Here is a 26,528-nt window from a genome sequence, read left to right as displayed (position 1 = left end):
CGATCGATGATATTATTACACATATAAAAGTATTTATAATATGCACATTACTGATTAATTGGTAGAGAAAATTATAATAAAAATAAGCTGGCTGAGTCGATATATATGATTCTGTAAATTTTATATAACAAGTTAATAAATTTTATCTTAATATTATATAATATTTGTAGTAAAATAAACTTTTTCAAGTAAAAATGATAAATTTAAGCATGATAAAATATACTTTAATTTTGGACAAATTTTAAACCGGATCCAATCTATAATGATTGTCATCTATCACTTAAAAAAAAAAAAAAAAAGCTCCATGTGCGACACCAACTGTTTAGTCTGGTAATTTTATATATTTCATATATTATTTCTTATTGTTAAGAAATTTTAACTTATATAATTAGCACATTCATTTTAATTTAATAAATTATAAATTTCATTCTATTCAGTATATGACACAAATGATTAAGCTAGTAACTAAAATTATTTTCTACAAATTTACATTTTTATTTTAGTAAATCTTGGAAACACACTAAAAAGTTTAAATCATATATATTTCGTTGTTTTCTTTCATCGGTTAAAAATAATGTCTAATTTTAAAGTGTTTAATTAATTAAAAAAAAATACTTACACTGCAGCAAGTATATAAAAGAATTATTCTTTGTAATCCGAAGAAGTAGTTTGCAAAGTTAGATAATTAAGTGAGACTAAGCAGGGGATTAAGAAAATAGAAATGAAGGATCGAAAAGAGTAAGGTACATGATAAAGCAAAAAAAAGAGATAACATGGTAAAAGGAGTAAGATAGCAAGAGGGTGAGGCCGAATCCGATCCTGCGGGTAAATCGGCCCGCGAGTAGGAAGGACAGTTGCACCCCATTTCCTGGAAGCCTAGTTACTCTTTACTCACTCACTCACTCGCTCTCAAATTCAACCCAAATGCACTCCAAATAAATCCCGAACCCAAATGCATCCCCCACCATTCTCATATTCAGACACATACTCGGGCTGTCCATCTCTCTCTCTCTCTCTCTCTCTATCTCTCTGTGTCTCTCACATCTTTTACACTCACACTGCAACCTTCTCTCCTTCTCTATCTTCAATAATCCAAACAAGGAAAAGAAAGATAATAAATACAGAATTTGCTGAATGGGCAGAGAATGAACCTCTGGACAGACGACAACTCCTCCGTTATGGAGGCCTTCATGACCTCCTCCGACCTCTCTTCCCTCTGGCCTCCGCCACCTCCTCCCCCTCAATCCGCCTCCTCTGCCGCCGTATTTAATCAGGACACCCTCCAGCAGCGCCTCCAGGCTCTCATCGAAGGGGCTAGGGAGAGCTGGACATATGCTATTTTCTGGCAGTCTTCCTATGACTACCCCTCCTCCGCCTCCACCGCCGTCCTCGGCTGGGGCGACGGCTATTACAAGGGTGATGAAGACAAGGGAAAGGCCAAATCCACCAAAACCACCACCCCCGCCGAGCAGGATCACCGTAAAAAGGTCCTCCGCGAGCTCAATTCCCTGATTTCCGGCTCCGCCGCCGCCCCCTCCGACGATGTCGAAGAGGAAGTCACCGACACCGAGTGGTTCTTCCTAGTCTCCATGACGCAGTCCTTTGTAAGCGGGACGGGGCTCCCCGGCCAGGCCTTCTACCACTCGAGCCCGGTCTGGCTCACAGGCCCGGACAGACTCGCCGGTTCGTCGTGCGAGCGGGCCAGACAAGGCCAGGTATTCGGGCTCCAAACCCTGGTTTGCATACCTTCCTCAAACGGGGTGGTTGAGCTTGGCTCCACGGAGATGATATTCCAAAATCCCGATCTGATGAACAAGGTTAGGATTCTCTTCAATTTCAATAGCAACAGCATCGACGTGGGCTCATCGTGGCCGTTAACCGGCAGCACAACCACCACAGCCGCAGATCAAGGTGAGAACGATCCTTCTTCATTATGGCTTAACGACTCTGAAATTAGGGATTCTGTTACCACCGTTACTACCGTCACAACGACCACTCCTGCCTCGGTTATTTCCGTTAACCCTGCTTCGAGCGCCTTGGCAGAAACCCCAAGCTCCGTTCACTTGCCGAATAATAACAACAACACGCACGCTGGTGGCGCGTCTCAATCGCAGAACCGGAGCTTCTTCTCAAGGGAGTTGAACTTTTCGGAGTTTGGATTTGACGGTAGTAACGCCGTCAAAACGGGGAACGGTCAGCATCACTCGCTCAAGCCGGAATCTGGTGAGATTCTGAGCTTCGGCGAGAGCAAGAGGAGCTCCTACGGCGGAGGTGTAGGCGGAGGCGGAGGAGGTGGAAACGCGAACTTCTTCTCCGGCCAGTCGCAGTTCGTTGCCGCAGCCGAGGACAACAACGGGAAAAAGAGGAAGTCGCCGAATTCGAGAGGAAGCAACAACGACGACGGCATGCTCTCGTTCACATCCGCTGTGATTCTTCCGCCGTCGAACATGAAATCCAGTGGCGGAGGCGGTGATTCCGACCACTCAGACCTGGAGGCCTCGGTGGTGAAGGAGAACGAAAGCAGCAGAGTGGTGGAGCCGGAGAAGCGGCCAAGAAAAAGAGGGCGGAAGCCGGCGAATGGCAGAGAGGAACCGTTGAACCACGTGGAAGCGGAGAGGCAGAGAAGGGAGAAGCTCAACCAGCGATTCTACGCCCTCCGTGCCGTAGTTCCAAACGTTTCAAAGATGGACAAAGCTTCACTCCTTGGCGACGCCATTTCCTACATCACAGAGCTCAAGTCAAAGCTTCAAACCCTCGAATCAGACAAAGATGGCTTAGAGAAGCAGCTTGATTCACTGAAGAAGGATCTTGATAAGGTCAAAAAGGAAGCTTCTTCAGCTCCTCCTCCTCCTCTTCCAGACAAGGAACTAAGGATGTCCTCCAACAACCTTGTAGGTGGTGGGAAGCTTATTGATTTGGATATAGACGTGAAGATAATTGGCTGGGATGCAATGATAAGAATCCAATGCAGCAAGAAGAACCACCCTGCCGCGAGATTGATGGCGGCCCTGATGGAGCTGGACTTGGACGTCCACCACGCCAGCGTGTCTGTGGTGAATGATTTGATGATACAACAGGCGACAGTGAAGATGGGTAGCCGGTTTTACACGCAGGAGCAGCTCCGGTCGGCGCTAACATCCAAAGTTGGTGGTGATGTACGGTAGATTTTCTCCACAAAATGTGAGGAATCATCATGTGTTTGGTGGTGCTCCTGAATGTGTGTGATGTCATTCACTTGCTCCTGGTCTTTGTGGTGGGCTCTGGGATATTTTAAGGCCTTCCCGGTAGCAATCTCTGTATGATATAAGTTCTACTTCTTTTGGGGTTTCTTCTTTCGTAGCTTAGTATCTGAGTTTTGAGGTAGTTTGATTTGGGAAGCTGGATGTATCACTAGAACTAGCTAGCTAGGGAAGAGGACACTTTTTTTTAAATCAAATCTGTGGGCAACAATAGGTGTAGCGTTGATGAAGTAATTAGTTAAGAAATAGGATATTTTTGTGTTCATATATTGTCTATCTAGATTACATTATGTATATATGCTTTTAATAAAGTGAACCTCATAAAATTTCTGAGTTGTATTGTGGTTTTGTTACTATTATTGTTCTTCTTCAGCTTGCTTATCAGTTCTGTGATTCATTGCTGGTTTCATTGTGCACTATGCAACCTTTTTGAACACTACTATGGCTCAACCAATCATCATCAGATAAAACCTTGCTGCAGGTGTTTTTGCTTCGTTTTGGCTTCCTTTGAACTACACGAGAAAATTTTGGTCTTTTGTGATGAGTTGATCTTGATGTTGGGAACCTCAAATTTTTGGCTTCTTGAGTTGATGGCTTTTTTTTAGCCATGTGAAAAATGCATGTGTCAGCAGAAAATCTGTATATATATATATATACACCATTGGCTGCCAGCACTTTACCTCGGCAAGGCTCATGTATGATGTATGTCAAAGTCAAATTAGACCATTGTTGCTTAGTAGTGGTGAAAATGGTTTAAATAATGTGTTATGTGCTGGTTAACTGTTATTACTTTGATCTAGAGTAAACGCTTGAAGCAACACATACCAACTTTATTCTATACACCTTGCTTTGCACAAGGTAGAGTCAATTTCCTGTTAGGGTACTGTGCTAATTCTGACAATGAACAATGTCTACCGACATGCATGTTATTGTTAGGATTAAGGGTGAAAAAAGGGTGTTCTTTGGAATCCTAACTTTAGTCCAAAGTTGGTTGTGTACGAGCCACTGGCAGTATCACCATTAGAATTTACAATTTAGAAAAGGACCCCAAAAGGGTGCTTCTTTCTCTTTCAGCTTGGGGTGAAATTATAACATTGAATTGGAGGCTGGGTTTCATGGGTTTCCTAATTCCTGTCTGTTTCTGTAATTTTAAATGGTCATAATAAATGTTTTACCATTAGATGCATTTCCAATCCTATCTGTTTCTGTTAATTACTAGTACTATTTTAAATTGTCATAAATATGACACCCTTGTTTGGCTTTAGCAAGAGTATGTACATATATGGACAAAGAATTAAATTCATTTATTGTTTGGATTTGGTTCTTATAGCATTCATAAGTTTTTTACTGAATTTGCAAATGGTTTTAAACAGCTTTCCTAGTAAATCATGTGGATACACATAGTATTAGTGGTGAGCTGTAAAATCAACTTTTGTGAAGCTGCTTTGCTTAATGTTGTGGCAAAGGCAGAGGGTGTTACTATTTAAACACTAAGTTATGTTTGGAGTGGGAGGATGGTGCATGGCCACAATAATAATAATGGAAGGTGTAGCCTTACAGCTGTGAGAAAAAACAGACGCAGCATGCATGACCCAATACTGAGTGATTCAGTGATCCATCTGGACACGGAATAAATGAAATTATCAATTCATGTACGTTGACTTGTATCATCAAAATTGTGCAGTTAGAGTAGCTTGGCTGCTTGCCTCCGGTACTGTTACAAAGAATTCATACTAAAGAGTAACGAGCAATGTTATCAAAATCAAATTCAAAGATTTAATAGCGATTTAAGTTCAACAGTAAATGTAATAAATAATATATTTATAAACAAAATATATTATTTTTTTTAAAATTTTATTATTTTAAATTGATTAACTCTGGTTTGACTAATTTACTAATTTTTTTTATCTTTTTTGTTAATTTTAATTAGTTTGCTTGACAATTAATTTTTTAGGATTGCTACACATACAAGTCTTTTTGGTATACAAGTTCATACAAGTTGGCCCAAATCCAACAAAAACAATTCTCAATTTAGATTGCGTGTAAACATGCGCTTCCCTAACTCTTAAATAACGTAAACGGTTCTTCTCCGTCAATCAAAACCATAATGCTCAAAATTCAAAAAAGGATCAAAATCTCTCAAAATCGTCGCAAAAAGTAAATGAAGTTGCGAAAGCTGAATTCAAAAAGAATTATGAGAAAATGAAATAAGAAGATGATGAAGAAGAAGTAGCAAAAGATGAAGAGAAGGAAGAGGAAGAATTTTGAATTATGCAGAACTTATTAGTATACATACACCGAAAATTCTTAAACAATACACTTAAATATCTTCATGTTACACCGAAATATGCTGCAAATACAGAAACATGCTTTCTCTAATGCTGCATTTTTTTTCTTCTTCTTCTTTTCCTTATTTCTTTCTTTTTTTTAGTTGAATGAATGCAAGTTCATCATCTTCCAAGTAATTTTGCAGCATTATGTGTTCCTTTTTCTTCTTTGTTTAATTTTTTTTGTTTTTATTATTGTTAAGAGAGTAAAACAAGAAGAAACTTGAGAAGATAAAACAAAAAGAAAAAGATGAATAAAAAAAAAGGAAGAAAAAGATGGTGATGATGATGAAAAAAAAGAAGCAGCAGCAAAAAATAAGGAGGAGGAAGAGGAAGAGTTTTGAATTATGCAGAATTTATCAGTACAAAAATACCGAAAATTCTTAAACAATACACTTAAATATTTTCGTGTTACACCGAAATTTGCTGCAAATACAGAAAAGTGTTTCCTCTAATGCTACTTTTTTTTCTTATTTCTTTCTTTTTTTCTTTTAGTTGAATGAATGTAAGTTCATTCTCTTTCAAGTAATTTTTTAGCATTATGTGTTTCTTTTTCTTCTTTATTCTTGTTAAGAGAATAAAACAAGAAAAAACTTGAGAAGATAAAACAAGAAAAAAAAGATGAATAAGAAAAAAAAAAGATGATGATGATGATAAAAAGAAGAAGAAGAAGTACAGAAGATGAAGAGGAGGAAGAAGAAGAGTTTTGAATTATGCAGAATTTATCAGCATACATACACCAAAAATTCTTAAACAATACACTTAAATATCTTCGTGTTACACTGAAATTTGCTGCAAATATAGAAAAGGGTAAAGTATATTTTTTGTCCTTGAAGTTTGTTAAAAGTTTCAAAAATATCCCTAAGTTTTGATTTGTTTCAATTTTGTCCATCAAGTTTTCGATTTGTATCAATTTTACCCTAATTACTAATTTTTTTATAATTAATATTTTTCTTTCCAAATATACCCCTCCCTTTTTACCTATCATCATCACAATTCTTTGTCTCTCTTTTTTTCTCTGTCAACAACCTCCCCCTTCATCGTCGCCGGCCAAACCCCTCATTCTCCATTTTTCTCTTTTCTTCTCCGACTCTCCATCTCCATCACCATCATCTCCGTTAAGCCCCATTCTCAATGACCACCACCCTTTTTCTTCTTCTTCGCGGAAACCAGCACCGTCGAAACCATCACTCTTCCTCCTTCTCTGTTAACAAATCCAGTTTAGGGAAAAAATCATAGCACAAGATCAAAGAACCACAACCACTAATAATAATGAGAAGAAGTTTGAGTGTTAATACTGTTTGAAGAAATTTGCAAATTTACAAGCACTTGGTGGGCACCAAAATGCTCACAAAAAAAAGAGGATGAAGAAGAAAAGGTTGCAGCTTCAAACAAGGAAAGCCACACTATCTTCAACAGCCCAATTTCCCAAACAACAATCATCATGATTTTTCTTACCATAATCATAATCATAATAACAGTAACACACCTTGGTTCTATGATCCTTCTTCTTATAGCTACTATTCTGACTTCACAGTTTGTGAAAAATCCCAAATTAGCTTCAACCCCAATGATCAAGATTCAAACTTTTTAGTCGAGAAAGCATCAAATAGTAATTGGTATTCATCTCTACCATCATCATATCAAGCTGCTGCTTCTTCACACCAAGATTCTTGCATATTCAATTTCTCTAATACTAGTACAGATCATAATAATAATAGGGCTTACAACATCTTCAAGCCTTGCAACTTTCTTGATTCTTCAAATCATCAAATACAAAGCCATAATAGTAATAACAAAGCTTTAGATCTTCAATTAGGCTTCAATTTGCAGTCAAATACAAGAGGGGCTTAATTTATTAGTATTATTATTGATTAGGGTATACAGGATATATACATGCAATGAAAAGATAGGAAGCTGGGTTTGTTAATAGAGAAGGAGGAAGAGCGATGGCTTCGATGGTGCTGGGTTTCCGCGAAGAAGAAGAAAAATGGTGGTGGTCATCGAGAATGGAGCTCAACAGAGATGGTGGTGATGGAGATGGAGGGTCGGAGAAGAAAGGAAAAAGAAGGAGAATGAGGGGTTTGGCCGGCGATGATGAAGGAGGAGGTTGACAGCGTTGCTCAATAATGATGATGGTGGTGGAGGTGACGGTGAGATGAAAAGAGAGAAAGAAGGGGAGACAGAGGATTGTGATGATGATGATGATGATGATGATGATGATAGTATAAGGAAAGGGGTATATTTGGAAAAAAAATATTAATTATCAGAAAATTAGTAATTAGGGTAAAATTGATGCAAATCGAAAACTTGATGGACAAAATTGAAACAAATCAAAACTTAAGGATATTTTTGAAACTTTTAGCAAACTTTAAGGACAAAAAATATACTTTACCCTATAGAAAAATATTTTCTTTAATACAGAACTCCTACATTACATTCAATTCAAATCATCAACCATGAACAACAATTTTCACAAATAAAAACAACATTATTCACCTACAGAATCATAAACTATTAACGAAAACATTAACTAGAATCGAATCACACCTCATTCACTTGATTGAATTCAAAACAATAATCAACTTTGTTCTGGTTCAATTGACAATCTGAATTTGAATTATTCATTATCTTCAACAACGAGATAACTGTTCAAAACTGATTTTAAAGCTTGATTTCAAAAATGTAGAGAACAAACGAAGAGAAACGTAGAGAACGTAAAGATGGAAGAGAACATAGATCGAAAACGTTGAGAAAATTCAAAAACATAAATGAAATCCTTTCAAAAAAAGCAGTTATATATTCGTGCGTTGATTGAAAAGTTAGGTAGATAGTGACGCGTGAGATGAATTAGATTAAAGAGACTTGTATGAATTTGTATAGAATAATAATGACTTATACGTACAAAATATTTGTTAATTTTTATCTTAAATCAGATTGGTCTGGTGGATGGTTTTTGTTAACTTGGATAATTTGACTTATTTGATTTGATTCTTAAAACCATAATAAAGAGTCTACGAAAAAGAATGTACTAATTAATTATTGTATGCTAATACGTGTTTAATATTTATGAAAAATTTTATTATAGTATGATGTTTTATATTGTTATATATTAGATTTGATTATTTTTATAGTTAATTATTTTGTATAAAATATATAAATAGGAACCTACAGTTTTTTCTGAAAGAAAAATGTGAGTTTGATCTTGGTGTTTCAAACAGAAGTAAAACGAAAAAAACGAGGGGTCCTTATTGACTTAAGAGTGAACAAATTGTACTAAGGTATCAATTTTTTAATCCATCACTATAGTCTATCTGGAACATAGTGATTAATTAACTGATTATGATTAATTATTTTTATAACCATGATAGGCAGCCAAAGGAAAACGATTGGATTATATACCAAATTCAAATGTGTGCAGAATTGCAGATAACTTAAAGAGTAGTGATGTCCCCACACAGAACAATATAAATAAATTATATATTAGAAATTAAGAAGGAACAGAACTATATAGTAAAGTAGCAACGAATAGAATTTAGATACGCATAGTTATCATCACTAGGGAGATGATTGATCCCAATCACTCTTCAGTAAAATATTAACAGCATGTTTATCCCACGATTCTTGATCTATAAATTAATGATTATTGTGATTTATGAAGATTATTTATTATAGAGATAAGTTAAATTAATAAAATCCCATGCTGATGCAAAAGATCGCTTGTACATTTAGAAAGATTTGGGAGCGCTTCATTTTTCTTTCCTGATTGAGACATAAAAAATTTATATGATTTGTGTACCTTTTATACTATATCTACAATAAAATCAATCACTAAAATTAATTATCAGTATAAAATACACATATATTTATACATAAATATATTAGTGACTGATTTTAATGACTAATTTTAATATATAAATAGTATTTTTGATTTATTTATATCCAAGCTTCGCATATTTTAATGCATGTTTATGTTTATTTGGAAGTGGTCCATTTCTCGTTTTCTTCCATATTTGTAAGAAGAACCTTAGACCTGTATTGTGTATAGACAAAACATAGGATTATGGTTATTAAGTCAGTTTTTTCTTTAACAAAAGTGTTACTTACCCATCAAACAATAATAGCGAGGTACACGAGTTAATAGTCCTCCCCAAGTAGTATTTATATATAACAATGTTATATAATCAGTATAATTTATTATTTTTGGCCAACTAATTTGTAATTAGTAAGTAATATTAAAAATATTAACTAAAAATATAGTATTAATTTGTTGAACAAAAGATATTGAATTATTTAACTAAAAGTATCCTTGAGTTTTTTCATTGAAGATATTAAAATTTTTAAAAATGAAGATTTTTAATATATATACTAGTATTTTTACCCGTAACTACATTACGAGAATATAAATCTTTTAAAATTATGTCGGTTTTATTTTGATATTATAGATTATAGCACAAAAAATTTATAGAATCAAACTACTTTTACACAAAAATTATAGGGAACAAAAGTCTCTGTCGACTAAGAAGACCAGGATCTTCGTTGATAAAAAATCAAATAATAAGATTTTTAGTTATTATTTTCATGTGAAAGAGTTTGATTTATTACTAATAATTAATTTTAATATTCGTTATCTAAAATTTGAAATGATTTAAGTTGTATACTTTTGATTAGGTATTAAGTCTGTTGCACAAATAAAAATAATTAATTTTTATATTTGTTATTTAAAAATAATATTTTTTCTCTCTATGTATATAAAAATATAATTAGATATTAGTATAAAAAAGTTATATTGATAGTTATAAAATTAACTCAAAATTAATTTTTTTTAAACAATTGAATCTTGATTTTAATTTTTAATCATAACATTAGTATTCTCTCTAAAATATATTTAATAAATATTTAAAAGAAGAAAAATAAAAATATAGATTAGAAAGATAAACAGTGAAAATTTAAAAATAAATAAAAAAACTAAAAAATATGTATATAATAATAATATTTTTTATTTGAATTATATTATTTTGTTAATTTTATTTTTTGTAGAACAAAAGATAGAAAAATAGAGAATAAGAGAAAAGAGAGAGAAAAATAAAGATGAAGACCGAGAGAGAGAGTTTATTAATTTTGAAAGAAAAAATTTTATTTTAATTATAATAAAAAATATCTGATGACACATTTTAATTTGTCAAATTACTAATATAAAATATAAATTATAAATTATATATAGAATGGGAAAAGTAGATAGAAATAGAAGAAGGGAGAGAGATAGATGAGAGAATTTAAGAAAGGAGTTTATTAATTTTAGAAGGAAATATTTTTTTCTCAATTTGAATAAGAGAATGTCATGTGACACATTTGGTTATTAAATTAGATAATAATACATAAATATATCAGAATTATATATAGAGTGAGAATGATAGAAAGAAATAGAAAAAAAGGGAGAGAGGTAGATGAGAGAATTTAGAAAGGGAGTTTATTAATTTAAAAAAAAATATTTTCTCTCAAATTTAATAAAAATATCATATGACACATTTTCTTATTAAATTAGATAATAATATATAATATAATATATACTATAGCTATATTTTAATTTTAATTTTAATATTTTAATTTTAATTTTAATATAATTAAAAAATGTCATGTTCCACATTTTGATTCTCAAATTTATAATTATTCATTGATAATGATATATAAAAGAGATAGAGTGATTGAAGGAATAAGAGGGATAGATAAAGGGAGAGAGAGAAGGGGAGAACTCTTTAATTTTAGAGGGAAAGATTTGATTTCAATTGCAATGAGAGAATGACATGTGTCACATTTTTGTTGCAAAATTAGTAGGGATGAGGGAAGAACTTTTTAATTTTGGAGAGAAAAATTTGATTTTAATTGTAATGAAAGAATGACATGTGGCACATTTTGGTTGTAAAATTAATAGAAAAAAAAATAAAACTCTTTAATTTTAGAAAAAAATAATTTTAATTAAAATAAAAAATAACATGTGACATATTTTAGTTGTAAATTAAAATTAGATATATATAATAAAATATATAATAGATAATAGATATATAATTTTCTTGAACGAAATGCATTTTCAAAAATATAAAAACAGTTGGATATATAGGAATTGATCCTAAATTAAAGAAGTGGACCACAAAGAAGATGCTGCCATCACTTAATTAAATCCTTGCCTTTAAGCCTTTAAGCCTTTAACAACAACCAAAGAAAATCCACATCGACATGATTTTTTATTTTTATGATTTTTTTTATAAGGTAATAGTGACATCCAACAAGACGACAAGGGAAAAATATATAATCTTTATTATTATTTCTTATTCTTAACCTTCCAAGGGCCCGATAATGACCCATTATTGAAAGTGATTAATATCTGTTTTTGTCGTACACAGTTAAGCAATTGTCTTTTTCTGAAATCGCCAAATTAAGAACACATGTTTGCAGTTGCAAATAAAGATTTTTCAAATCTAAACTATATCCATAAACAATAGACTTATATATAGAACTATCCATCTTGAAGATCAACCTAGTCTCGTTTATATGTAAACCCAATTGGGCTGTTTTTTGTCATTAAAATAAATAAAACATACTACAATCATACAATGGTCTTAGATCTAATTTTAAACTAACCAATGGCGATCCACGATTCTAATAAAAAAAAGTTCTGCTAGAGAGCAATGGATTATCTGTACAATATGTATAATGGGCTGTTTATTTGGTCTAACATGAGTTAAAAATAAACATCCAGAGTAAAATACTACTAATTTATCAAACACAATACACTCATACTATCCAGAATAACCATCCGAATATCAGGGATAATAAACATTTGATATTCTACTGAATCGAACACAATACAGCCCATTATACACATTGTACAAATATTCCATTAACTCCCTATACTTTCTCGATAAGAAATAATGAGATTAAAAGAATGCATGCAATCATCTAGTCAAAATGAAACAATTTTATAAAGCAAAGATGTTTAATAAAAAGATAATAAAAAATAACAAGAATTTATCTCATTAAATATTTATTAATTGTTATTAAAATTAATAAATATTAAATAAAATAAATTTGAATTTTTTTATCTTTATAATATTACCATTTATAAAAATAAGAGAAAAGGATAAATAGGTCCTTAACCTTTTGATCCGCAGACATTTAAGTTCTCGAAGATTTAAAAATACATTTAAGTCCTTGACCTTTTCAAAATTTGGACATATCGATTCTTCATGTTCACTTGGGTCTGTCGGACTTATTGGAAAAATCAAACGTGACTCCTGTTGTACTGACCTGGTTGATACGGATGCATACGTGAGAGAAATTTTAAAATTAGACAAATTAGACTCAGGGATCGATATGTTCAGATTTTGAAGAGGTCAATAACTTAAATGTATTTTTAAATCTTCAAGGACTTAAATGTTCGCAGACAAAAAAGTTAAAGATCAATTTATCCTTTTCTCTAAAAATAATAAAAGAGTCTGCTAAAAAACATGCTAGAAACAGTGAAAGAAGGTGGAATTAAAAACTTAATTGAAGTGATATAATTCAAGTAATTTCGTATAGTACTTATATATCTTGTCATTTTAATTACCTAATAAGTCAATGGCTGCGACAAAAAAGTTGTCAGGTTAATAGCATTTGGAAACATGAGATGTTACTAAATACAAGATCATAATCGGATTTCATTTTTATTTTAAGGAAATGATTTCAAACAAAATCAATTATGACCATTCCAATCTCTAAAGATTCTGTAATATTGTCCTAAACGGTTTACCAGACAAATCGTTGTTAATTTGTTTGGTTGTTTATCCAGGTTCATGCATTAACAAGGACATATTCTAATATAATGAGTACTATGATTCTAACGATAAAAGATTCTCTGAAAATTCCAAGTGTTGTCTAAATTAGATGCTTGAGCAGTGTTACGGCCTGGCCCAAACTCACGCGGGTCAACCCGACCCAAGTTCTCGTCGACCCAGTAATGCGCCTTCCACCCGACCCGGACACACGTCCCGTACGGCTTGCACACAGCCGAAGGACAGCGCCCTTGAGGGTATGGGCCTGACCATTGAAGGGGCCCACTACTGACATGTATATAAGGGGGAGACTGGCTCTCCCCCCAAGGTACGTCACATTCTTACACCACCTCCTTTCCGCCTGCACATATTCTGACAAGAGCGTCGGAGTGTCTTTGCAGGTGGCACCCCCCCTCTACATACGAAGTGCTCGGGACCTCGCACACCCGGGACCAGGAAACCACGACCAGACGAGACTCTCCACCATCCCAAGCGTTGACCTCAGGGTCCTAACCCGAACCGTCCGGTACCCGACCTACCGAACATTGGCGCCGTCTGTGGGGATCGTTCATGGATTTCGTGCTGGTCCAGACTGGGACAGGTTCCGAGGTAGCGCCTCCCATACTCGGGGGAGGCGCCGTCGCGACGGAATCCCGGCAACAGCAACGGTCGCCCCCGAGGGATGCGACACAGACTCACGAGAGACGCCCCTTCGGGGGGACGGGTGATAACCACGCCAGGATAATGCAAGAACTACGCCATAGAATGCAGGACTTAGAGCGCCGGCTAGCAGAAAGAGAGCGCGACCAACGCTCCCCAGAACGGAGCCCCACCCGTTCCCGTTCGAGGAGCCGCTCGAGGCGCACGCCGAGCCCCCAGTACGAGTCGGAGAGCACTGGGGGGCGAGTACGCCCCAGAAGGAGAAGTCGCGACCCCATCATCTACGCCCGACACGAAAGGCAGCGCGCGTCGAACAGGGGAGACGAGGAAACCCACCGCGAGAACAATGAGTCGAGAAGAACTACCCGAGGACCCGTCATAATAGGAGCGACCCCTTTCCACCGCTCTGTACTCGAGGTCCGACTACCAAAACACTTCGACAAACCGACAGACATGAAATATGACGGAACGCAAGACCCCCTGGAACACTTGACGGCCTTTGAGGCCAGGATGAACCTAGAAGGGGTGGGAGATGAGGTCAGATGCCGCGCCTTCCCAGTCACCTTAGCGGGCCCAGCAATACGGTGGTTTAACAACCTCCCGCAAGGCTCGGTGACCCAATTTTCCGACATCAGCCACGCCTTCTTGGCTCAGTTCACAACCAGGATTGTCAAAGCCAAACACCCGATTAATTTGCTGGGGGTAACACAGAGACCCGGAGAGCCGACCAGGAAGTACCTGGACCGTTTTAATGACGAGTGCTTGGAAATTGACGGTCTGACGGACTCAGTGGCAAGTTTGTGTCTAACGAACGGACTCTCGAATGAGGACTTCAGGAAACACCTCACCATAAAGCCCGTCTGGACAATGCAAGAGATCCAGTGCGTGGCCAAAGAATACATTAACAACGAGGAAGTCAGCCGGGTTGTGGCTGCCAATAAACGGCAGCCCGCCTACAACCAATCCCGGCACTTCGAAGCCAGAGAAAGACCAAAGGAACACGCCAGGGACGGCGGTCCGAGTAAACCACCCAAACCGTTCCCCCGAGTTGGGAAGTTCACCAACTACACCCCCCTCATGGCATCGATCACTGAAGTTTACCAACAGATAGCAGAAAAGGGGATACTGTCGAAGCCCCGACCACTGAAGGACAGGACGGGAGGAAACAAGAACCTCTACTGCGAGTATCACAAGGGTTACGGGCACAAGACCCAAGACTGCTTTGACCTAAAGGATGCCCTCGAGCAAGCTATCAGGGACGGCAAACTCGCCGACTTCTCCCACCTTATAAGGGAACCAAGGAGACGCAACCGGGACAACGACAACGAAGACAGATCCCGACCAACAAGACGACGACAAGAACCAGAGGGTGACGACCACGGTCTCACGGTGGTAAACATGGTGACGGCCAGGAATACCGCCCCGAGGTCGAAATCGGCGCAGAAGAAAGATGCCAAGGTCCTAGCGGTCTCCACCTCACCTGTTAGAAGTCTTAAAGGTCTCCCACCTATCTCTTTCGGCCCGGAGGACCAATGGTTTGACGAGGTGCCGGAAAGTCCGCCCATGGTCATTACGACTAGGGTCGGAACTGGCCTCGTCAAACGAATCCTGGTAGACACGGGGGCAGACTCAAACATCATGTTCCGAAACGTTTTCGATGCCCTGGGATTGAGAGATTCCGACCTGACGACCCACCAGCAGGGTGTGGTAGGGTTAGGAGATCACTTCATCAAGCCAGACGGAATCATCACACTCCCGACCTCTGTGGGACAAGGGCAAAGACGGAGGACAATCATGGCAGACTTTGTAATATTACGAGATTCGACGGCTTATAACATCATCCTGGGGAGAAAGACTATTAACGACCTGGGGGCAGCTATCAGTACGAAACTACTGGTGATGAAGTTCATCACCGATGACGGATCCGTGGGATCCCTCCGGGGCGACTTGGAAACGGCGGTCGCTTGCGACCACGCCAGCCTTTCTCTCAGGAAAAAATCCAAGGAAGCGTCAGGGGTCTTCCTGGCCGACCTGGACGCTAGGGTAGACGACAAACCCAGACCAGAGCCAGAAGGAGACTTGGAAAAGTTCAGAGTCGGCGAGGAGGACGATAAATTCACATTCATAAACAGAAACCTCCCGCACGGAATAAAGGAGCCTTTGATGGAGATGATTAGGGCTAATGCCGACCTCTTTGCCTGGACACCTGCCGACATGCCAGGAATAGACCCCCAGCTCATGTCGCATCACCTGGCCGTAAAGGCAGGAGCCAAACCAGTGGCCCAGAGAAGGAGGAAAATGTCGCAGGAAAGGGCGGACGAAGTAGCCAAGCAAACGGCCAGCCTCTTAGAAGCGGGATTCATCCGGGAACTGGATTACTCGACCTGGTTGTCAAATGTGGTTCTAGTTAAAAAACAACGGGAGGTGGAGAATGTGCGTGGACTACTCTGACCTCAACAAGGCTTGTCCCAAGGACTGCTACCCCCTACCTAATATTGATGCGCTTGTCGACGCGGCGGCAGGGTACAGATACTTGAGCTTCATGGATGCCTACTCAGGGTACAATCAAATACCGATGCACCGACCCGACGAGGAAAAAACGGCGTTCATAACGCCAGGGGGCATCTATTGTTACAAGGTAATGCCATTTGGTCTAAAAAATGCAGGAGCCACATACCAAAGGTTGATGAATAAGATATTCAGCGAACTCCTGGGAAAAACAGTGGAAGTCTATGTAGATGACATACTCGCAAAGACCGCCCGACCTGACGATCTCCTGAGCGACCTAAACGACGTTTTCTCGTCCCTACGACAACACGGCATGAGGCTTAATCCGCTCAAATGCGCGTTCGCCATGGAGGCCGGAAAGTTCCTGGGCTTCATGATCACTCAAAGAGGAGTGGAAGCCAATCCCGAAAAATGCCAAGCGGTCCTTCAAATGAAGAGTCCGGGTTGCATCAAAGACGTCCAGAGACTTGCTGAGAGATTGACAGCTTTGTCCCGTTTCCTCGGCGCATCGGCAGCAAGAGCCCTGCCTTTCTTCAATTTAATGAGAAAGGGAATGACGTTCGAATGGACACCAGCGTGCGAAGAGGCATTCAACCACTTCAGGCAAATCTTGGCGGCACCACCAGTCCTCGAGAAACCCAGAGCCGGAGAACCGCTCTACCTCTACCTATCAGTAACCGAGGAAGCGCTTGCCGCGGTCCTCGTTACAGAAGAAGCAAGGACACAACAGCCCGTCTACTTCGTGAGCAGGGCACTCCAGGGACCAGAGCTGAGGTATAGCAAACTGGAAAGACTGGCGCTGGCGCTCCTAGTATCCTCCCGAAGGTTAAGACAATACTTCCAGAGTCACCGTATAGTTGTGAGGACAGATCAGGCGATTCGGCAAATACTGCAAAAACCTGATTTGGCTGGTAGGATGATGACCTGGGCCATCGAGCTCTCACAATATGACCTACAGTATGAGCCTCGACACGCAATCAAGGCCCAGGCAATGGCAGACTTCTTGGTGGAGGTAACGGGCGACCCTCCCGAGGAAACGGGTACACGGTGGAGGCTTCATGTGGACGGAGCCTCCAACCAAACGTCCGGAGGAGCAGGGGTCATCTTGGAAAGCCCAGCAGGGGTCATCTATGAGCAATCGACCAAGTTCGAGTTCCCCGTGTCGAACAACCAAGCAGAATATGAGGCTCTCCTAGGCGGACTAATGCTGGCTCGGGAAGTCGGGGCGACGAGGGTCGAAGTATGCAGCGACTCCCAAGTCGTCACCTCGCAGATAAACAGAAGCTACCAAGCCCGGGACCCCCTCCTCCAAAAGTACTTGGAAAAGGTTAAGCAAATGACAAGCCAGTTCCAGGAGGTCATTATCCAGCACGTTCCAAGAGAAAAGAACACACGAGCAGACCTTTTGTCGAAGCTTGCGAGCACAAAGCCAGGATCGGGTAACCGGTCGCTCATCCAGGGCATGGTGAAGGAACCAACGGTCGCCCTCCACCTAACGGAGTTGAGCCCCTCATGGCTGGACCCCATTACCAACTTCCTGGAACTCGGCAAGTTGCCTGAAGATGAGAAGGCAGCCAAAGCTTTAAGAAGGGAGGCGGCCAGATATGCAATCATACAGGGACAACTATTCAAAAAGGGACTCAGCCAGCCCCTATTGAAGTGTTTACACCCTGACCAAACGGACTACGTGCTCAGAGAAGTCCACGAAGGGTGTTGCGAACACCACATCGGGGGCAAAGCCCTAGCAAGGAAGCTCATCCGAGCAGGATATTACTGGCCAACAATGATGAAGGACTCGAAGGAATTTGTCAGAAAATGCACGAAGTGTCAACAAAACGCCAACTTCCACAAGGCACCAGCCTCCGAGCTAAGCTCGCTAACGACTACACGTCCTTTTGCACAATGGGGAGTCGACCTCTTGGGACCCTTCCCGGTCGGCCCAGGACAAGTCAAATACCTCATTGTAGCCATTGACTACTATACCAAATGGGTAGAGGCTGAACCGCTAGCCACGATATCGTCTTCCAACTGCCGGAAGTTCATGTGGAGGCAGGTGATAACCCGTTTCGGCATCCCGGAGGTCGTTATCTCGGACAATGGGACCCAGTTCACCGACAAGAAGTTCATGGAATTCCTCTCTGGCCTGGGGATAAAGCAAAAGTTCTCCTCAATAGAACATCCCCAAACAAACGGGCAGGTAGAGGCCGCAAACAAAGTCATCCTTCTTGGTCTAAAGAAGCGCCTAGACAATAAGAAGGGAAACTGGGCCGACGAACTCCCCTCCGTCTTATGGTCCTACCGGACAACCGAGCAAAGCGCCACGGGGAAACCCCCTTTCGCCTAACATACGGGGTTGACGCGGTGATACCAGTCGAAATCGGCGAACCAAGCCCCCGACTACTACTCGCGGGCATGAGCGAAGCGGTCGAGAAAGACCTGATCGAGGAAACAAGGGAGATGGCTCACCTAACAGAAACGGCGCTGAAACAAAGAATAGCCCTGCGTTACAACGCAAAAGTCCTCAAACGAGACTTCGAAGAAAGGGACCTCGTCCTGCGACGCAACGACATCGGCGTCCCGACCCCAGGGGAAGGCAAGCTGGCGGTAAATTGGGAAGGTCTCTACAGGGTAAGGGAGGTACTCGGCAAGGGCGCTTACAAACTCGAAAAACTTGACGACAAGGAAGTACCCAGAACATGGAACGCAGGTAACCTAAATAGGTTCTACTCCTGACCCACCGGCTCACCGACCAGGGAGTCTAGCCAAATAGTTAATATTTGCCCTGTCCACATGATTAATTCATCTTGTTTACTTACTTTGTCAAATACTTGCCCAACTGACGAGTAATTTTCACTTGTTCAAATTTTTTACTTGTTAAAACTTTCTTACTTCATATCTGTTTCTCATGACCAAAACCTAAAACGGCACCCCGGGATTGATCACCCCGGGAGCCAGACGGCTCATAGGCCTCAACCAATTCGACGACTACGCGACCGAATCGGTCCGAACTGCTGCCAAATGCGAAAACGGCGAGACGGGCACAAGAAATAAGCCCGCCCAGAATAAACGGTAACACGATAACGGCAACACGACAAAATAATGAAACAAGCAAAAACCATAGCAATCAAACGACGATAACTTATAAAGCGTCAAAATACGGAACGGACAAGTAAATTGTTCAAGGCAAACAAAACGACAAAGTATCAACAGGTTGTTCAGCAAATGCATTACAAAATATCCTAAGTTACGAGACTTCATTTCCTCGGCATATCAACAATTTTCCCGTCCTGGATAGTCTTGAAAACACCAATTGACGACGTCTCGAAATCAAGAGCAGCAATCTTCAGCTGAGCCTTCAGGGCATCTTCGGTCATCAAGATGGCATTCTTCCCTTGCTCCTTGGCCACCTTAAGCTTCTTCTTAAGCTCAACGGCCTCTGCCTTAGCGGCCTTCGCCTCCGAGACGGCCTGCTCCCGCTCCTTTTCCAAGGCGACAACCCGACCCTGAGCGGCGTTCAGTTGACCTTCCAATGTCATCTCACGCTCAAGAAGCCGGGCCACGGTCTCATCGGACGCCTTCAACCTCTCCGCAACGAACGACGACTTCTCCTCAGCAGCATTAAGCTTTCCCCCCCATCTCGGACAGCTGACCCTGGAGGAGTTCAACTTGAGCCTTAAAGTCATTGTTCGCCTTAACAGAAGACTCAAGCTTCCTCCGAAGCGCCTCCATACCGGATAACTCAAACTCGGCCTTCCGAGCTATCACGGCCCCACGAAGCAAGGTGCGGTACATCCACCTCGCCTGCCCGGACAGCTCGGTTGCATGAAAATGCTCTTCTGTCCCGGGTATCAGTTGGGAGTCAATGAACTTGGAAGCATCAAAATTCCTCTCCATTATGGTAAGGGCCCCTTCCGGGCTGGAAGACATCTTTCGCTTCTTGGGAGTGTGGATAAGCTCCACGTCACTATCCGGATGAGGGGTGAGAGTCACGTGCCCGTCAGCGCCCCCTTCCTCATGGACAGGAGAAGCCTGACCCCCTGCGGCCTGTTTTCCCGGCGTTTCGGTTTCCCGGACAGGAGAAGCCTGACCCTCTTTCTCCCCTGAAGGACCCTCCGACTTGCCGACGTCCCTCTCTTCGGCATTCTCGTCATCACTTACCTCAAAAAAGGTCTTCATCAGATTCTCAAGACCGGTCACGGTGGCAGACATTTCCACTGCAACAAACAACAAGCACGACTAGTCGTTAGACCGGAAAGAGAAAAAACAACTGACAAACATAGGCAAACAAGGAAAACAACTCACGAATATAGCTCCTGGCGGCCTCCCGTTCACCCATAAGAAGATGGGGGTTCACGGGGTTCTTTTCAAAGATAGCAAGAAGGACGTTCGCTATCTGCTTATCTACAGCCGACAACCTTTTGTACGACACTTTAACAAAAGGATTCAACCCCGCGCCAAAGCTCCAGTAAGTCTGGATGAGACGCTCCCCCTCTAACGACAACCAGAAGGGGTGACGACCTTTGACGGGACGAACCTTGAAATACTTATCCTTAAAACCATGGTAGGAGTCCTCAAAAAGGCTAAAAATCTTCCTACCCTGGGCAGCACGAAAAGAAAGAAACCCTTTTCTCGCCTTCCCCTGCTTGGAAGGGTTGGTAAGGTTGAAATAAAAGAGAAAAACGTCCACCGACGCCGGTAGCTCCAAGTACTCGCAGACCATCTCGAAGCAGCGGATCGAAGCCCAGCTGTTCGGATGAAGTTGGGACGGGGGGACGGATATCCGGTTCAGCAGCGCCATTTGAAAATCGGAGAACGGTATCCGAACGCCAACTTGCGTGAACATGGACTTATAAAACCAGATCCAATCGGGGACGCGGGGGGAATGAAAATTGAGCTCATAAATACGCTCATGAGGAAGCGGGACAATGGCCTCGTAGTTGGCCTCCTCGTCAGTACCCCCACACAAGTAGCCGGCTTGCCGGAACTCCGTCAATTCCTCCAAGTCCATCTGGTTGGGTGAACTCCTTATATCGTCAGTCACCCAAGCATACGGGTCGTAAGCCGCAGCAGATCCGGAAGACCGGGAGACAACGCGAGGCATACCTACAGCGGGGTACCACTCCGTTAGTCTATGAGGTCGGGAGCCCGAAAAAACTCAGAAACTACACCTTTTCAACTCAATCATGACCAGATACGGCTAAAAACTACGCCTACCTCACAAACCACCCAAAAAAGCCTATCCTGGAATGGTACCCCTTCCCTAACTCACCTACCCCAGCACTGAAAAACCTCTCAACAAAAACAAACCAGCCATGCAACAAACGCAAACAGCAAATCACACAACAACAGAACATAACACAGATACCAGAAGAAAGAAACCAGAAGATTACCTGGAACGATGAAGGAAATCTGGACTGAAAGTTGGAGCAAGAGGGAGTTCGCACAGAAAGCTTTGGATGTTAGGGAGAAAAAGAGTTGGAAATAGTGAGAGTGGGAGGAGGATAGGGAGAAAAACTGTTTAAAAACCACCCCCAAAAGCGCGAAAGGAAGCAGGGGCAAGATAGTCTTTGCGCACGGGTTTTTTCAAATCATTATGAGCATTAAATGCCCAGCGCGGAGAACGAAACGGCAAACAGATGCCACAGCAGATCAAGAGACACGCGCGCAAGAGACGCGTCCCTCCCACGATCAGCCGACCCGACGACAACGCACGAGTGTAAACATCACGCGCCACCAATGGCCCCTACGGCCATCGCTGACGCGTCGGGGGCACTGTTACGGCCTGGCCCAAACTCACGCGGGTCAACCCGACCCGAGTTCTCGCCGGCCCAGTAATGCGCCCTCCACCCGACCCGGACACGCGTCCCGTACGGCTTGCACACAGCCGAAGGACAGCGCCCTTGAGGGTATGGGCCTGACCATTGAAGGGGCCCACTACTGACATGTATATAAGGGGGAGACTGGCTCTCCCCCCAAGGTACGTCACATTCTTACACCACCTCCTTTCCGCCTGCACATATTCTGACAAGAGCGTCGGAGTGTCTTTGCAGGTGGCACCCCCCTCTACATACGAAGTGCTCGGGACCTCGCACACCCGGAACCAAGAAACCACGACCAGACGAGACTCTCCACCATCCCAAGCGTTGACCTCAGGGTCCTAACCCGAACCGTCCGGTACCCGACCTACCGAACAAGCAGAAAGTGAGATAGTTGCTTAATGCTTAATTGCTTATGGTCAAACTAAAGGTACCCGGGCTTATGAAAACTATTGTAATTGTATACAGCTCACATGAATCATTTGACCATTTTGCATAGAAAAATATTTATTTATTTTTGGCTGGAAATATTATATGTTTACTTTAAAGCTCACATTATATCATTTACTTATAGGGGGTGTGAAAAACTCTCCTTATTTGATTATGCATTTTCTTCGGTATTGTTTCACCACATTGTTAGCGGCCTGATAATAATAATAAAAAAAACTCTTACGAAAATGCTATCTTATATAAAAAATTAAATAAAGTTCCATGAAAAAAAAGATTCATACCAAATAATAAAATTGTTTAAAGAAGTAAGTTATATATTTATTTATTTAGGATGGATTGAGATATTTATTTATTTATTAAGCTGCTCAAAAACTCAAACGGCAATAAGTTCTTTTACACGAGTGATAAAGAACCTCCTAAAAAATATTCTTAAATAATAATAATAATAATAATAATAATAATAATAATAATAATACAATAAATTTTTTGTTATAATATAAAAAACTAATAATAATAATAATAATGTTACTAGTTAAGTCATATATTCTTTTGTGTTAAAATATAATCAAAATTTTCTTATAATACTTCTTCTTTTCAATTTTTTTTTAGTACAAAACTCCAAATCTTAACAATCAATTGTCAAGCTTTAAAATTAAAATAAAAATTTTTATATTGGTGATTATTGGTAAGTCAATTTTACTTATATACTGAAATTAAATACTATTTGCTTTTTAATATGTGAATTATTTGTGTCAAATTTAATGATGGAACAACATTAAATCCACTTAAAATTTTTTTGTAATTGAAATGAGACGTTTAAAAATTTTTCGAATTGAAATAGAATGTTTGAAATATTAAAAGCCAAATTAATATTCGAACTAAACGCTGGAAACGAAAATAATACTTTACCCTCTAGATAATTAGAAGAGTAAAACAGGTGTTATATTGATTGAAATGAACTCATACCTAAAAGTATAATGGAAGAGTCCGTGAGCTTCATGCTACTTAGGAGATCATCAAGTTACTGAAGTCTTATCACCTTTGAGTTGTCAATACAAACCACCCATTAGATACTCTCTTTTTCATCAAGAGATATTCAAACCCATGTGATACTTTTTTGCCATTGTTGGGTCAGACACATATTGGACCTTAAATATGAGGCCTTTGCCAAGTAGTGCCCTATTCGAATACCGAATTCTTGGTCGATAATCAAATGAAGAGAAAATTTTGGTTTATCTTGTACAATTTTATTCGATCGGTGTTCATTGAAAGCCGAGATAGTTAATACGATAAAAGGATAAATCAATTGATATTTTACGTCTATCTCAAAGATATGATTTTTTATATTATGAAAATAATACAATAAAAGTGTAAATAAATAAAAAGTTTTTTATGGAAAATAAATAAAAGTGTAAATAAATAGAAGTTTTGTTATTATGTAAAGAAAGTTTTTATTATGAAAATAAATCTCAAGATGGCTCACATTGAGAATTGAAATAAGTAAAAAAGGAAAAAGGCAGAATTATATATGTTTTTATGGGTTCTCATTGGATTAATTAGGGTTTAGTCGAATAGTAATAATTTAAAGAAAAAAGTTTTTTTTTTTCTTTTTTCCCCGGACGAATGTCTACTTTTTCTTTCTGGTGTAAGTTTTTGATAGTTGATACAACGGGCTACACCCCAAAGTATATTTATTTATTTATTTGAAACGATACACAAATTTTCCCGTAAAAAATAGGTTGGGCTCAATAGTTTTAATATCCAGCTGATCGATCTTTAGCTCAATACTATGACAAAAAAAAAAAAGAAGAAACAATATAATCATATACTTGATATTTTCATAACAAAAAACAAATGCTTGATAATTGATAATACCGACCATATTGTAAGTAGAGATGTACGTGGATCGAATCGGATCGGATATAATATCCGCGGTTTTTTGTGTTGGATCCGACCGCGGATATCGAATATATCCGTATAATTGGACATTCTTTTTTTAATTATATTTCTATGTAAAAAATTTAATAAAAATATTTTTTTCACACTTTTAAACTTATTTATTCCTAAAATATTTTTAATAAAACTTTTTCTAAATAACAAAAATAAAATAATACAATATATGAATAATAATTACTAACTAAAACATACAAACAAGTAAATATAATACCAAACATATATATTTATTTATTTTTTAATTATTATTGTGTGGATTTGCGGATCCGCGGATCGAATACGGAGATGTAGATAAGATATCCGCGATCCGATCCATAAAGGGTATCCGATTCGGATCGTATCCACAATTTTCGGATCGAATGCGGATATTTATTGCAGATCTGCAGATACGATCCGATCCATGAACACCTCTAATTATAAGTACCTTTTCTATTATTACTCACCTTATATGTATATTGACTTTTCTACATACAAATATAGAACTAGGTTATTATTTTTTCATCGTTACTATTTAGAGATAATAAGCTGCTAATAAAAAAGGGCAAAATAGTAACATTTTGTTCAAAATAAATAGTAATTCATCTTATTAAGTGAATGAAAGATAAGAATATAACACAAAATAATAAGCTGATAAGCCATATTTGACAAAAATAACTCCTTTTAGAATGTATATAGATTGTAGAAGATAACCAAAAGAAATGAATGGCTTAGCTATGTTCAAGGTAACTTTCTAGAGCATAAATTATGCTAAAAACAAACCACCAGCTGGATCTGACAAAACAAAAATCCACATTTTAGTTTTTGCAACAGATTATGTGTCATTCCACTTCATACCCTTTGGAGTATATTCTAAATTATAAAAAGACATTCCCAACCCAACATTATCCGCAGCAACCTTAGCAAACATTGGGTTGCTTGGGACACAAGAAACAACACCATGAGTCTAAATTGCCTTACGTGCAGGTGCAGCCATGTCCTTGAAAGGTCAGATTCCTATAATGAATTGTTCACCAGAAAGGTTGATAGAAGCTTGTTCAAATGCGAGACGACCCTGAAAGGCGGTGCTCTGTCTAAGATCAAGGCCGAGCACCGCCGTGTTCAGAGCGCTGGAGATGTTCCTTCATCTCCAGGCTCCGAGCCAAGATTGGTTCGGAGCAGTGGGGTGAGGAGAGACTGGAATCTTGAGAATCTGGTTGTTGATAATTAAGATGGAAAGAATGGGAAAAGTGTACAGATCTGGGAAGAAGATAGAGTGTATATGATTATGGTATGGAGTTTGAAAGCTGCTGCTGCAATATGAGAGCGCTTTTTTAGCACCATATTGCAACAAGTTACAGCCTTTTTTTTCTTTTACTTCTTTATGTAATTCATTGTTCAATTTGTAGATTTCTTTGATACCTGTACCTTTGATTTATAAATGTGAAATTGTTACGGCTTTTAAGATATATATGAGAAAGGTTTGTATATGATGAGAAATGGCAGAAGGTTTAATTAACATTTATTATGAGGTTGATATATTGTTTATTGTAACACATTGCTGCTCAATAAAAAGAAGCTTTAATTTTCTTGTAAGTTTCTGTGGTTTAAGCCAATTTTTTTAGGTATTTATATTAAAAATAATAATAAAAAATTGGAATCCAATACTTAAAAGTAAGCTTATATTATAGAATTTAAGCTTTTAAATAATTTTTTATAATGCTAACACTTTTTAATCTAAGTATCAAGTATGTAAGTTTTTTTTATCAAAGAAAATCAAATTTGCAT

The 26,528-nt window shown here is 39.3% G+C and overlaps 2 protein-coding genes and 1 pseudogene across 2 annotated transcripts; all 3 read left to right on the top strand.

The window, feature by feature from the left end:
• The first annotated feature begins 722 nt into the window (after positions 1-722).
• LOC107642318 (transcription factor MYC2) lies at positions 723-3,578 on the top strand. The gene has a single exon (XM_016345630.3). The coding sequence runs from the start codon at positions 1,146-1,148 to the stop codon at positions 3,162-3,164; it is 2,019 nt and encodes a 672-aa protein (XP_016201116.1). The 5' UTR covers positions 723-1,145; the 3' UTR covers positions 3,165-3,578.
• A 1,175-nt stretch (positions 3,579-4,753) lies between these two features.
• Positions 4,754-7,420, top strand: LOC110262911 (uncharacterized; annotated as a pseudogene).
• Positions 7,421-25,666: 18,246 nt separating this feature from the next.
• On the top strand, positions 25,667-26,275 carry LOC148563185 (uncharacterized). The gene has a single exon (XM_088489043.1). It carries the CDS (start codon positions 25,702-25,704, stop codon positions 25,969-25,971), a length of 270 nt encoding a protein of 89 aa, XP_088345169.1. The 5' UTR covers positions 25,667-25,701; the 3' UTR covers positions 25,972-26,275.
• Positions 26,276-26,528: the final 253 nt, after the last annotated feature.

The sequence above is a fragment of the Arachis ipaensis genome, chromosome B5 (assembly GCF_059453495.1).
Source record: "Arachis ipaensis isolate K30076 ecotype BB chromosome B5, ASM5945349v1, whole genome shotgun sequence".
NCBI lineage: Eukaryota > Viridiplantae > Streptophyta > Magnoliopsida > Fabales > Fabaceae > Arachis > Arachis ipaensis.
The sequence above is the reverse complement of the archived record's forward strand: the minus strand, read 5'-3'. Positions and strand labels throughout refer to the sequence as shown.

Excerpts from the sequence above, each read along its gene's own strand:
- LOC148563185 (XM_088489043.1), top strand. The coding sequence starts at position 25,702 with ATGAGTCTAAATTGCCTTACGTGCAGGTGCAGCCATGTCCTTGAAAGG.
- LOC107642318 (XM_016345630.3), top strand. The coding sequence starts at position 1,146 with ATGAACCTCTGGACAGACGACAACTCCTCCGTTATGGAGGCCTTCATG.